The sequence below is a fragment of the Mytilus edulis genome, chromosome 4, assembly GCF_963676685.1.
Source record: "Mytilus edulis chromosome 4, xbMytEdul2.2, whole genome shotgun sequence".
Classification (NCBI taxonomy): domain Eukaryota; kingdom Metazoa; phylum Mollusca; class Bivalvia; order Mytilida; family Mytilidae; genus Mytilus; species Mytilus edulis.
The window spans coordinates 62,288,354-62,300,698 of NC_092347.1; the positions used below are offsets into that span (position 1 = coordinate 62,288,354).

The 12,345-nt window shown below is 33.8% G+C and overlaps 1 protein-coding gene across 1 annotated transcript; it reads left to right on the plus strand.

Moving 5' to 3' along the window:
* Positions 1-6,327: 6,327 nt before the first annotated feature.
* On the plus strand, positions 6,328-8,817 carry LOC139521470 (uncharacterized). Its single transcript, XM_071314944.1, has one exon. The coding sequence runs from the start codon at positions 6,328-6,330 to the stop codon at positions 8,815-8,817; it is 2,490 nt and encodes an 829-aa protein (XP_071171045.1).
* The last annotated feature ends 3,528 nt before the right edge of the window (positions 8,818-12,345 follow it).

A 12,345-nucleotide genomic window follows, 5' to 3' on the forward strand; every position in this document is an offset into this window, starting at 1 on the left:
CAACAGATGGATTAAAATCGAATTCTAACGGAGAACGTTCTGTTTGAAGATGTCAGATAATCGTTCATACAGCAATGTTCATTTATGTTGATCTCTGTAAGTCAACTTGAATTGATACTTTTCTTAATGGACCACGGATATTTGACTTGTTAAGTGCCTATTTATTTAAGTTTTCTGTTACAATACATTATCAGTTTTTTTGTTTGAAATGTTGAATCGATTTCTATGTATATCCTGTATAGACAAAACATCAGAGAAACGACTTTTAAAAATCAACATAGTAAAATTCTTTCAAAATTTCAATCGAAAAGTGAATTCATTTGTTGGAAAATAATTATTTTAAATAAATTTCTTCCATGTTTGTCAATCATATATTCATTTCAATACAAATCCAAAAGATGCAAATATTAAGGTTTGTTTTTATGTTGAATAAACGAAGATACAATTTTGCCACGACAAAAACGGAAATCGAAAGGTACTAAAAGCCTTTCGAAAAGTACGGAAAACAAGTATTTAGAATTTTCTGAAACGTTTATTCATCAGATATGTTTTTAAATGTTTTTTTTTTTATAGAATAAACCATGAATACAAACTACCACGATCCATGAAAATCTGAAGATATCAAAAGCCAAACCAAAAGATATGGACGATCTACAACAATTGACAAAATCTGTTCCAATCGTGTCTACATTATTTTTAAATACAGGATAAATATCATAATTATTCTAAAATCCCCATCTCACCACTAAATTGACCCTCCCTCCCCCCCCAAAAAAAGGTTCCGTATTTCATTATTATTTCATTGTTATGTCTGGTCACTTTCATGTTACTAGAGTTGTCAATATGCCGTTATAAGCATGTAAGATGCCAATAATATTTCACCAAACAAGGCTCAAGTATGAGCATCAGACTCACTCAAGACAAAAATTTTACCTGCTTCAGTATCTTTACATTAGATATCTTGTATCAAAATATCTATTTTTGTAATGAAAGTTACCATAAGTTGAAGAAATCTAAAACACGGCCATTTTCGAAAATTTCTTCAGTTTGTTTTTCTAAAATCGATGGCCAAAAGTAATTGATTAGAAAACGTCACACTTATATCTTATGTCTAGTGAACATCTGAACGGTAAGTTATTCCATAGGTCTAACTATATAACTTTTTGGTCCTCAATGCTCTTCAACTTTTTACTTGTTTGGCTTTACAACTTTTTTTATCTGAGCGTCACTGATGAGTCTTATGTAGACGAAATGCGCGTCTAGCGTATTTTAATTATAATCCTGGTACCTATTTATAAATATTTTTTCTATTTCAAGGAGAAAAAGTGGTATTATTATGTAATTAGGAGGGGAAGTTAATAAGTTCTTTTTAATGCTTTAAAAATTTCTTAATCACAAAGTGCCATAACCGAAGACGCGATGAAGAACGCGCAATAAAAGGAAGCACTGAAAAAACATCGTTATTCCAGACGACAAAACATAATATATACCAGTAAAATAGCGCAACAAAATTTCGTACCAAAGAATGCTAGCAATTTCTGAAAGCAAGCTAATATTATCCAATCATCTGATAAATAAATCATGTAATTTTACAGCTTAGAGAGACATCTGAACTCTCGAATAGATTTCACACATCTATATATATAAATATGTTTGCATAATGTCGAAACATAAAAGTTTTTATATCATTAGTCATGTATTGAAGTATGATAAATACACAGGTTGACGTCAAAAAGGCTGATTTATTATAACATGCTGAAATTCAATCTTTAGCTTTTTCTTGGTACCAATCTGCATTTTACTTTTAGAATTTGATTGATTCATTTTTTAGTGTGTTCAATGCCACTTTCAGCAATACTGGCTATTTCATAGTGCACAATTTTTATGGTTAAATTCAACGGGTGTAGAGATAACTTCTTCAGACATTCATTATGAAAACTGGCAATTTTTGTAATTAAAGATTGATGCCGTGTGATGATTTCGAAAACTCAGTCTCCTATTTGATACTTCAATGTGTCTGTTTGTAATTTTATTGGGGTATAAAAGCGATAATCAAGTAAGCGCTTCATGTTAACAATGTGCGCGAAAGGTACCTAGAGCATAATATTCAAAATCTAAGAGAAACTAACAACCTCTCGAATAAAATCGATAGAAGAAAACACTTTGTGTAAAATATTGATCGAGCAACACAGATGCAATGCATCAAAAAGTAGAGATGATATCAGGTACTCTGGAAGGGCAAACAAAATCTTGCTAGATAGTAGTTTCAACCGTCGTCATAGATACTCATAGTAAGTACTAATCCAGTTACGTGTTTTACTATGTGAGGTCACAATCAGGGAAAGGGGACGGTACATTAATAACGAACATTGGGATATATGAGCCGTTTCAGAAACTAAAGGACTGTGGGTAATTCAATTGTTTGTACCCCAAAATAAAAAAAAAAGTCACGTCATTGGTTGAATTTCCATTGTTTAGGACGTGTTTAACCAATCACGATGCTTTGGTGTACGCTTTTGAAAATATTACCCAGAATGCATTAGATTCTGAAAAGGTGAATTGTGAGACCGATATTCCATAACGTCAATCATGTCGTGATGGCGTCCGTTAAACTTTCGAAGGGATGACTTCAACCTTACTAGTTAGAACCCATGTTTGAATAGCTTCCTTGCCACATAGAAAACATAATCGAAAAGCGGAAATCATCTCTTTTGTCATAAAGTTTTGTTCTCAACTGGCCCGATATTTTCAACTTCTGTACGTTAGTTAACTATCAACAACACGATTCCTGTATAATCTTCAATAGGTACACTATAAACTAGAAGTCGAAGTGGTCATATGCAGAAAGCCTTTGAAATCATAAAAACCCAAAAGCAGGACCGGTACGTAGAACTGGTTCCCCGACAGATGGTGTTCTCGGTGCATGGATATCAGTACATCAGCACCTGTACTGACTGAGTTAAAGTAAAAGTGACACGTATATCTCTATTTCTTTTATTTAATGTCGCAAAAACTTAATTTCAATCATACAAAGATTCCAGTGAAATAAAATTTGTATTTTTAATTTATTTAACATTTTTGCTAGCATTCTTTGATTTTTTACCCTCAATTACTTTAACAGATACTAGTGTTTGAAAGAACATTAATTGTTAACTTTAATAAAAACATGAAAAAGACATTGTTCGTTGAGCTTTTGATGCATGTTAGAGGTAGGCATCGCTTGATTTCTTACACGATAGGAGTGGAAAGCATTTCGAATCTCTGGTTTACTATTTACCTAAGGTGAACTGTGCAATATCATTTACCGAGATACAGATCAAAGATTAGAAGACGAACAGGAATGACACTCGTAACGTTTCGGGTTCTTTCATATTTTTATACTAGATCAATTCTTTGAAGTGGTTTTACCGGCAAAATGTGAGGTTATGAAGAAAGCAATAGTATACTATACAAATAATTTGCTTACGATACTATTTGATAGTAAAGATATGAATCAGAAAGTCACAAAGTGTACTATCTGAAACTAACATTTAAAATTTGATTTTTCTTCTTCAAAAATTATATTGTAATGGAAAGTTTGCATATCGTTTTTGACCGAACATCAAAATATTAGAATGCAGAAAAATGAAACATAGCAACTTTTAATATTTTAGAAACAACTCTATATAAAGAGATCTAAAATAATACAATTGATTGATTGTTTACGTGGCAAGTGCAGGACCAAAACAAATTCGTGACGATCCAATCGCTAGTTTCTGCTAATTTTAGTCAACCTAGTTGAGGTGGAGAAATTAGGATTTTAACTTTAAAAGAGTTTTTTTTTTAAATAGGACTTACACTTTGCCTTTAAACATATAAAGTACAAACAAAAAATGTAAGCATCTAGGAACTCATAGGAAGTTATTTAAATGGTTCGATACTTTGGACACTATGATATCTGTCTTGAAGATGCATCGGATTTAGTGTACCTATTTGGACCAGACGTGACTATGTATTTATACATGCCTCATAGTCAGACGGACGCTTCTTTTAAGCATGGAAGATATCTAGGTAACCATCAATGCAAATGTCTAGAATCGATTTTATTTATAAAACTCTTATTGTCCTATTTGCAACACTTTTGAATAGCAACATTTTCCCACTATAATAACTTTTTATTTTTCATTTAGTTATTAAAACAATGTGAGTAACGTCCAGAAATTAAAAAAAGTATTAGTTGGCACTTATTTTCATGAAACCTCGTTACCATGACCTCCAAATTTGTAAAGATAAGACAAAATAAACCAAATTCCCACGAATACTTCAAAATTCATTTATTTATTGATGTAAGTTTGCAGGGTTAGATATTTAAGCAATTTTACGTCACTAAACAGTTGTTGTTTTATTGTTTTTGGCTTTTTAAGGTGACTTCCGATACTAAGGGAGATAACAACATTTTACTGATGTAAAACTGGTTCCCGTTTAAAAATTTAGGATATATCGCCTGTATATCTAGGTCACGGTAACAGTTCCGATGTCTTTTTGTTTTGGACTTTGAAAGAAGTGGAAGTGAAAATTTTACGAGAGAAATTTAGAGAAATTGTTTTAAGTTTGGCATCTTATTTAATGCACATTGTATAAAACTTGTACAGCACATATACATACACATTGAGACAAACAAAACAAAACTTGTATTAATCCAGTTTTTCCCAAAACACAAAAAAACATAAATATATTTCATATTGACCGCCATTTTTGATTTGTGTCTTGAATTTTTTTTATTTTTTTTTCTGTCTTATTTATCTTCCCCGTTGTTCATATTAATATTTTTTCCTTTGGCTTGTTTCATATTTATAAATTATTAAATTAAAATAAACGTCTGGGCTCGCATTTCGGGTGATAATCCGGAAGCTTATTATTGTTACAAAGTCTTTAAAAGAAAACAACCTACCTGTATGTCATTGATAAAGCTGAAAAAGAGCGCTAGCAGGCCAATTCCAACACCAGAAGGGCCACAAAAGTACAAACCAGTTCTTTTGAGTGATAGCATTGGGGCCAAAATACAAAAACAAAAATTTCATCAGCAGCATAGAGAAATTAGTTTTTGGTGTGAAGGAGGTCGCAACGTTAACTCAGCAGTGTCTTGGCTAGAAGACAACTTAGAAACAGAGCTACAACTCATAGATAGGAATATCTGGTTATACATTCTTATTGGTACCTGTGATTTTACTGAACTGAATAAAAGAACAAGACAGATCAAAATACGGTACCAAGATACACAGGATATTGTTGAACATCTTACTACAAAATACAGGGAAATAATAAAACAACTCGAAAAGCTCTCTCCACATAGTAAATATACTATCCTTGAAATCCCATTCTTTTCCATTGTTGAGTGGAATAAAATTCAGAAGTCAAAGAAAAAGGACCAAAATTACAAATTGAAAGATACAGAGGAAAAAGAACAACAAGACGAAGACCATACATTAGAACATCAAATCATAGAGGTCAACAAAGCCATCAAAAATATAAATTTAGAAAGTCAACATCATCCTTCTAGTCTTAACAGTGACCTGTATAGAACGTCTAACAGGCAAGCCAGAAAATATAAAGGTGAAGGAGAAAGTAGCAGACACGCCGGCGACGTCAAAAGCAGGCGCCTTTACAATATCAGTTTGTTGTATGACGGGATTCATCCTAACGACCATTTAGCCCGTGCTTGGTTAATGAAGTTCACTCTTCAGACTATCAAAGATTGCTGGATAACAGAAAAACAAGGGGAAGAAAAAGAAAAGGATCTGAATAACAACTAGAGGATAAAAAAAAAAACAAAAAACAAAAAACAACAAAATCATAACATTTTATTATAGTGATCAGGACAACAAAATTTAAGGTCAGCGTGGGACTCCGCGCTATACCACTAATTACAGTTTTCCAGATACTGAGTATCAGGTCAGTGTGGGACTCCGCGCTATACCATTTGGCTCAACTGGATAACTTTGTTTAGATCTCTGTCCTGAAACCTATAATAAAAAATCCATAGCAATAACCAGCTTATCCGAATATATATTTAAAAAGTCAGGATATAGGATTCAGAGAACATAACAATATTTAAAAATCTGCTACACCATACATAGTAGCTTACCATCCACAATCAGGGTTAGGTCAGCGTGGGATTCCGCGCTACACCACTATACCCCTGTGGATAACCATATATAGATATTAAAAGTAGACTGAATGCTATGAGTTACTGATTAGTTAAAGAGAATAAAAAAAAAAAAAATCCAATATATATCCAACAACAAAACAATATATTGATAAAATAGACCAAAAAAAATATCAGAAAGTATGGAATTAAGGAAATTTAGGAAAACAGCCTCAACAGGAGATCTTCAACCATCAACAATTAACACCAGGCTGTATACCTTAAATAAAGAGAAAGCCCTCAAAAAAAAATCAGATGCCTGCCAGAGACAACATTTAAAATACGAACTTAAGGCAGGAAATAATTTCGTTGTAGAAATGAGTGCAGGAGCATATGAAATACTAAAAGGAGAAATACACAAAATACTGAACTCTACAGATGAAAACAGCCTCGCCGTAGTACAAAAACAAGATGGAGTCGAGGAGGCAGGTTTAACAGTTGACTCATGCTACCGAGTATATAACAGGAAACAAAATGGACAAGCCGGCAGTGTATTGAAATTCTCCATTAACCTATACCATACCAGCTGTTCAATGAACGTTAATGGAAAGAGAGTAGATATATTTATCAATGACATTTTTGATAAACTATGTGAAAAAATTAGAAAGGAATATTGCGAGGTACAATTACTTAACAACAGTATTCATACCTGCATATCTCAAATGAAGAAGTACTCTTCAAAAGTGATACAAAAGTCTATAACAAACAGCGACAATAGGCAGGGTAGTCATCAAAAAGACAATGAAACTAGTCTGAATATATACAATAGAAACAACCAGAATGTAGAATTACAAGGAGCTGAATCAGACACAAGTATATGTCCATCCTGCAGAAAATATGTAGAAGATGGGATAGGCTGCGATAGGTGTGACTACTGGTACCATTATGAGTGTGAAAACATCTCGAAGAATATAGGCAGTGAAGAGCTAAAACATATAGAATACATATGCAGATTCTGCAATGACGACATGCTATATGAGAGCAGAAATTACATGGAGTGCGATGAAGAACAACATAATCCTCCAGAAGATTCAAGCACAGATTTAGAGACTTATCAAATACATAATATAGAGAGTATACAGGAAATTCAAGATCAGAGCCTAGAAAATAATAATACAGAGAACATCAAGGAAATATTGATAGAGGAAAAGGAAGCCATAAAAACTTTGAATCCTGATGACCAAAATGAAGATCAGAAAATACTTCCAGAAGCAACAGAAGATGAGACTCTGGTCAAAAGGGTAATATCACCAATTCAACCCATAATAAAAATGGATACAAAATCCCAAGAGAAGAAAGCATCAGGACAATCATATGAGAATAGTCAGAACATCGACAAAACATCAATGCAATCCACAGACAAGAAAAAGGGGTCCAAATCATCAACTGGGACAAAAAGATCAGATAAAGATGAAATTATAGTCTCCCAAAAGACCAGGATACTGAATCTTGAAAACGAAATTAAACACATGAGAACTGTTATAGAGACAATCAAAACGCAAAATGATCAACCAAATCAAAACCAGACAAGAACTGATAATACAACCAGGATTGATAATAACCAACAAGAATGGACGGCGCATAACAACATGAAAGAAATGCTGCTTGAACATCGATTAAGAGCAATTGAAGCCCAAATGACGCAAAATATGTGTATTCAAACAGCACTCACAACTCAAATTGCGCTACAGGTCAAAAACCATCCTCCTACAAATCCATATATGTGTACAGGAAATTTTCCATCTCACCCACACTTGATGAATCATGGGATACCACAATATACACATACAGCATACACAAACCAATATGTGCCAACGACAAACACACCAATGTATATGCCAACTGGAATACACAATCAATTTGCTATGCCAACTGAGATGCATAATCCATATACTATGCCAACTGGGATGCAGATGCAAGGTCCATATACTATGCCAACTGGGAGGCAGATGCAAAGTTTATATACTATACCAACATACATAAATCAGCAACAGACATCAGGAGTTTATATACCAACTGCTCCATTTGAAGTACTGCAAAGACAACAAGGGCAATATCAACACCACAACTTGTCAAATACACATATCAATCCAAACATAGGGCGACAGAATCAACGAAGAATGAATGCAACAAGCCATCCATTGAATCCCGAGCCTATACAACAGACAACAAAACCAGGACTCCTGCCACATCCTCAAAATTTCAACAAGAATATGAATCATACAGGTCAACAAAACCAAAAAAATGCAGTAAGAGCTAACACAATACAAAAGCAGCAGAACATCAATACTCAAAGAGAGAGAGATAGGGATATCTCAATAAAAAGCAAAATAAAAACCCTTGACAAGAGAACACACAATCAAGGATTAACCGGCACGCTCAACCAAAGCCAGAGGATGGATACACATAATGAAATAAATATACCATCACAGGATATTGAAAAACATCAAAATACCCTGACAGAACACTTGTCTTGTACACATCCAACATCTGACAACCTAAAAGTACAGACAATCAATGACACCAGTGAAACAGATAAAGAGCAGGGAAATTTTCGTGTACTAGCCCAAGAAAGCCGCCCGCCAGATCAGGAACAAGCTGCAGGAAAGGTAAAGATTCTAATCCAACAATAGAGATTATCACAAACAACATTGAAGGATTAAAAACAAATATTACATTCTTACATTCTTTAGACCTGTCAAAATCAATAGTATGTCTTCAAGAGCACTTCTTATGGGATTTTCAAATTAGAGAAATTAAAAACATACTGCCAGATATGGAAAATCATACAAGATGTTCGGATACCAATGACCCAATAGACAGTTTTAAACTTCCTAAAGGCAAAGCTGGAGTCTCCATATTATGGCCAAATGCATGGACTAACAGCATTAAAAAGCTAAAAGATGGCAATGAAAGAGTAATTGCAATACTAATAACAGCCTCACAAGAACTATGTATTATAAATGCATACATGCCAACTTGCAATACAGACTCCCAATTTGAATATACAGAATGTTTGGATATAATATATGATATCATACAAAAGTATCAGGAGACTCATAAAGTTATACTTTGTGGAGATCTGAATGGGACACTCCTATCTACGAGAAGTAACAAACATGACAAGATGCTGAAGAACTTTGTGGCAGAAATGGGTTTATCAACAGGACAAGATATATGCGAAAAGCACACATTTTTCCATCATGCTTGGTCATCTTCATCACAAATTGACTATATACTAGTCCAAGACAAAAAACTAGTACTAAACTACACTATAGATGAAAAATCAAGTATCAATCTGTCAGCGCATACCTCAGTCAGAGTCATTACAACAATAGACATACCAGCAAAAGTGAAATCTGCAAATAAAAACAGAAAAGCTAAGTATAAGTTACAATGGGACCAAATGGATACAAACCAATACAACAGGCTCATACAACAGGATATAACTGCAATAGTGGATGAAAATAACATTAACACGCAGGTAGATATTCTAACAAATAGCCTTGTAAGAGCAGGAAATATTACAATTCCAACAAAACTCCTGCAACTTAAGGGTCCAAAATGGAAAGCATCCCCAGAAGTTCAAATACTTATAAAATCTTGCAGAAATATATACAAACAGTGGCAAGAAGCTGGTAAACAGAAAGAACATCCATTAGCTACAACACTTAAGCTGGAGAAGAGAAAATTGCGTAGCAAAGTAAGAATGGAACAAGCTGTCAGTAGACAAAGTTTATATCAACAGATAATGGACAACCCAAATACCCAACTTTTCTATAGACTAATCAATAGGAACCGTAGCAGCCAACAAACTTCTACAAACTGCTTAAAAATCAATGGGGAATTGAATTTCATACCAGAAGATCAAAGAAGAAGTTTTGCATCCTACTACGAGGACCTGAGTGTCCCAAAGGAAGAGTTATTTGACAATAACTATCTCAACCTATGTAAAATCAGACAGCAGCTATATGAACAAGCAATGGACCAAAGTATTGTGGAACCAGAACTCTTTACAGATACAGAAGTCATGAAAGCAATAGATGAGCTTAATACCAAAAAAAGTGCTGATGAATTTGGGATATCAGCTGAACATCTAAAGTACTCCAAAACTACTATTACCCCTGCATTAACATCAATTTTTAACAACATCCTACTGAATAAAGCAGTACCAACAGCATTTACTTTTGGCCTACTTACTCCAGTACTGAAAAAACAAAAAGATCCAACTATCATGGGGAACTATCGTGGTATAACAGTCACAGCTACTATTGGAAAAACCTTTGAATATGCTTTTATAGAAAAACTAAATCTAAAATCAAAAACATTGCTACAGTTCGGATTTACAGAAGGATTGTCACCAATAATGTCAAGTCTGCTTATATCTGAAGCCCGCTATGAAATCAAAAAGTCAACTGAAAATTTTTATATATCTGTTCTAGATGTTCAGTCAGCATTTGATGTTGTCCAGCATATAATTCTTATGGACAAGGCCATTGATCAGAATATTCACCCCACCTATTGGAAGATCCTAACAGAACTATATAATGGGCTTAGCTCCAAAGTAAAATGGCTAGATGGGGTAAGCGAATCCTTCACAATAAAACAAGGAGTTAGACAAGGTGGGATACTCTCTACTCATCTATATAAAATATTTGTGCAGGATTTGTTAGTTGAGCTAGAGCAGAATTCCCTGGGTTATCATCTAGGAGACATCTATATAGGAGCACCAACCTGTGCCGATGATATCGCCTTCATCTCAAATAATGAGCATGAGCTCCAAATAATGTTGAATGTTATAGACAGGTATGCAAAGGAACATCATTACAAAATACATCCTACAAAAACTGAAATAATCGATTGCTCAAAAATTAAAACTGATTACAACTGGACTATGGATGGTAAAAAAGTAAAAACCACTGACGGCAGTGAACATCTAGGAGTAAAAAGAACAGATGGTTCAGAAAATAACTTCAACGTAAAAGACAGAATTCAAACAGCAAGAAGAACAAGGTATGCTCTTATGGGATCTGGAGTACATGGCACCAATGGACTCAACCCAGAAATCTCCTACCAAATTTATAGAACATATGTTATACCAAGATTAATATATGGATTAGAGGTACTTCCATTAACAAAATCTAATCTTGAAGATCTAGAGAAATTTCACAGGAAGAATTTGAGACACCTACAGTCCTTACCAGAAAGGACATCAAATGCTGCTGTCCTACTGTTTTTGGGAGCCTTGCCGATAGAAGCTGAAATACATAAGAGACAACTATCACTACTATATTCCATTATAACATGTGACAATACCAAAATCAAAGATGTCATGAACAGACAGATAGCTACCAATTTCGATAACAAGAAAAGTTTCTTCAGCAAAATACTGAACATTTTAGAGTTATACAGTCTACCTTCAATCAACATACTTCAAAATAGCACACCCAAAAAAAATGCATGGAAGGAAGAAATCAATAGACAAATTCACAAATTTTGGAATGATAAATTAAAATCTGATGCTTTCAATAAAACCAGTCTTAAATATGTCTGCATAGATAATTTGGAAATAGGAAAAACAGCACATGTATGGAAGCTAAAAAATCAACCCAGAATTGAGATAAGAAAATCCATTGTGAAATCCAGAATGATGACTGGAACTTATATATTGCAATCAGACAAACATAAGTTCACACATTTCTCAACAGAAGCAACATGTCAACTGTGCCATACAGAAAGTGAAGACATAGTACACATGATAACCACCTGTCCTGTACTAAGCACTATAAGAGAGAAATATTTTATAGATATAAAAAAAGTCATTCTGGATAGCTGTGGTCCTGCAAAATGGAATACATACTGCAACAATAAGATGGAAATTACACGTCTGATATTAGACTGGAGCAATTTTAAAGAATCCCTTAGTATAGGAATGGAACTGGCAGAAAAGTTAGAGCAGAAAGCTAGAAACCTACTATTCCAACTACATATCAAGAGAATTGAAATATTAGATGCACGGAACATCAAATAATATTGTGTAAAACCAAAGTGTACAGGTATATGAACAATTATACTGTGTATTAATATTCAATATTCAGTGGTTAGTGAAGAAGCAAAAACGGATAAATGTTTATACATATAAGAACTGTTTTATTAAAAAA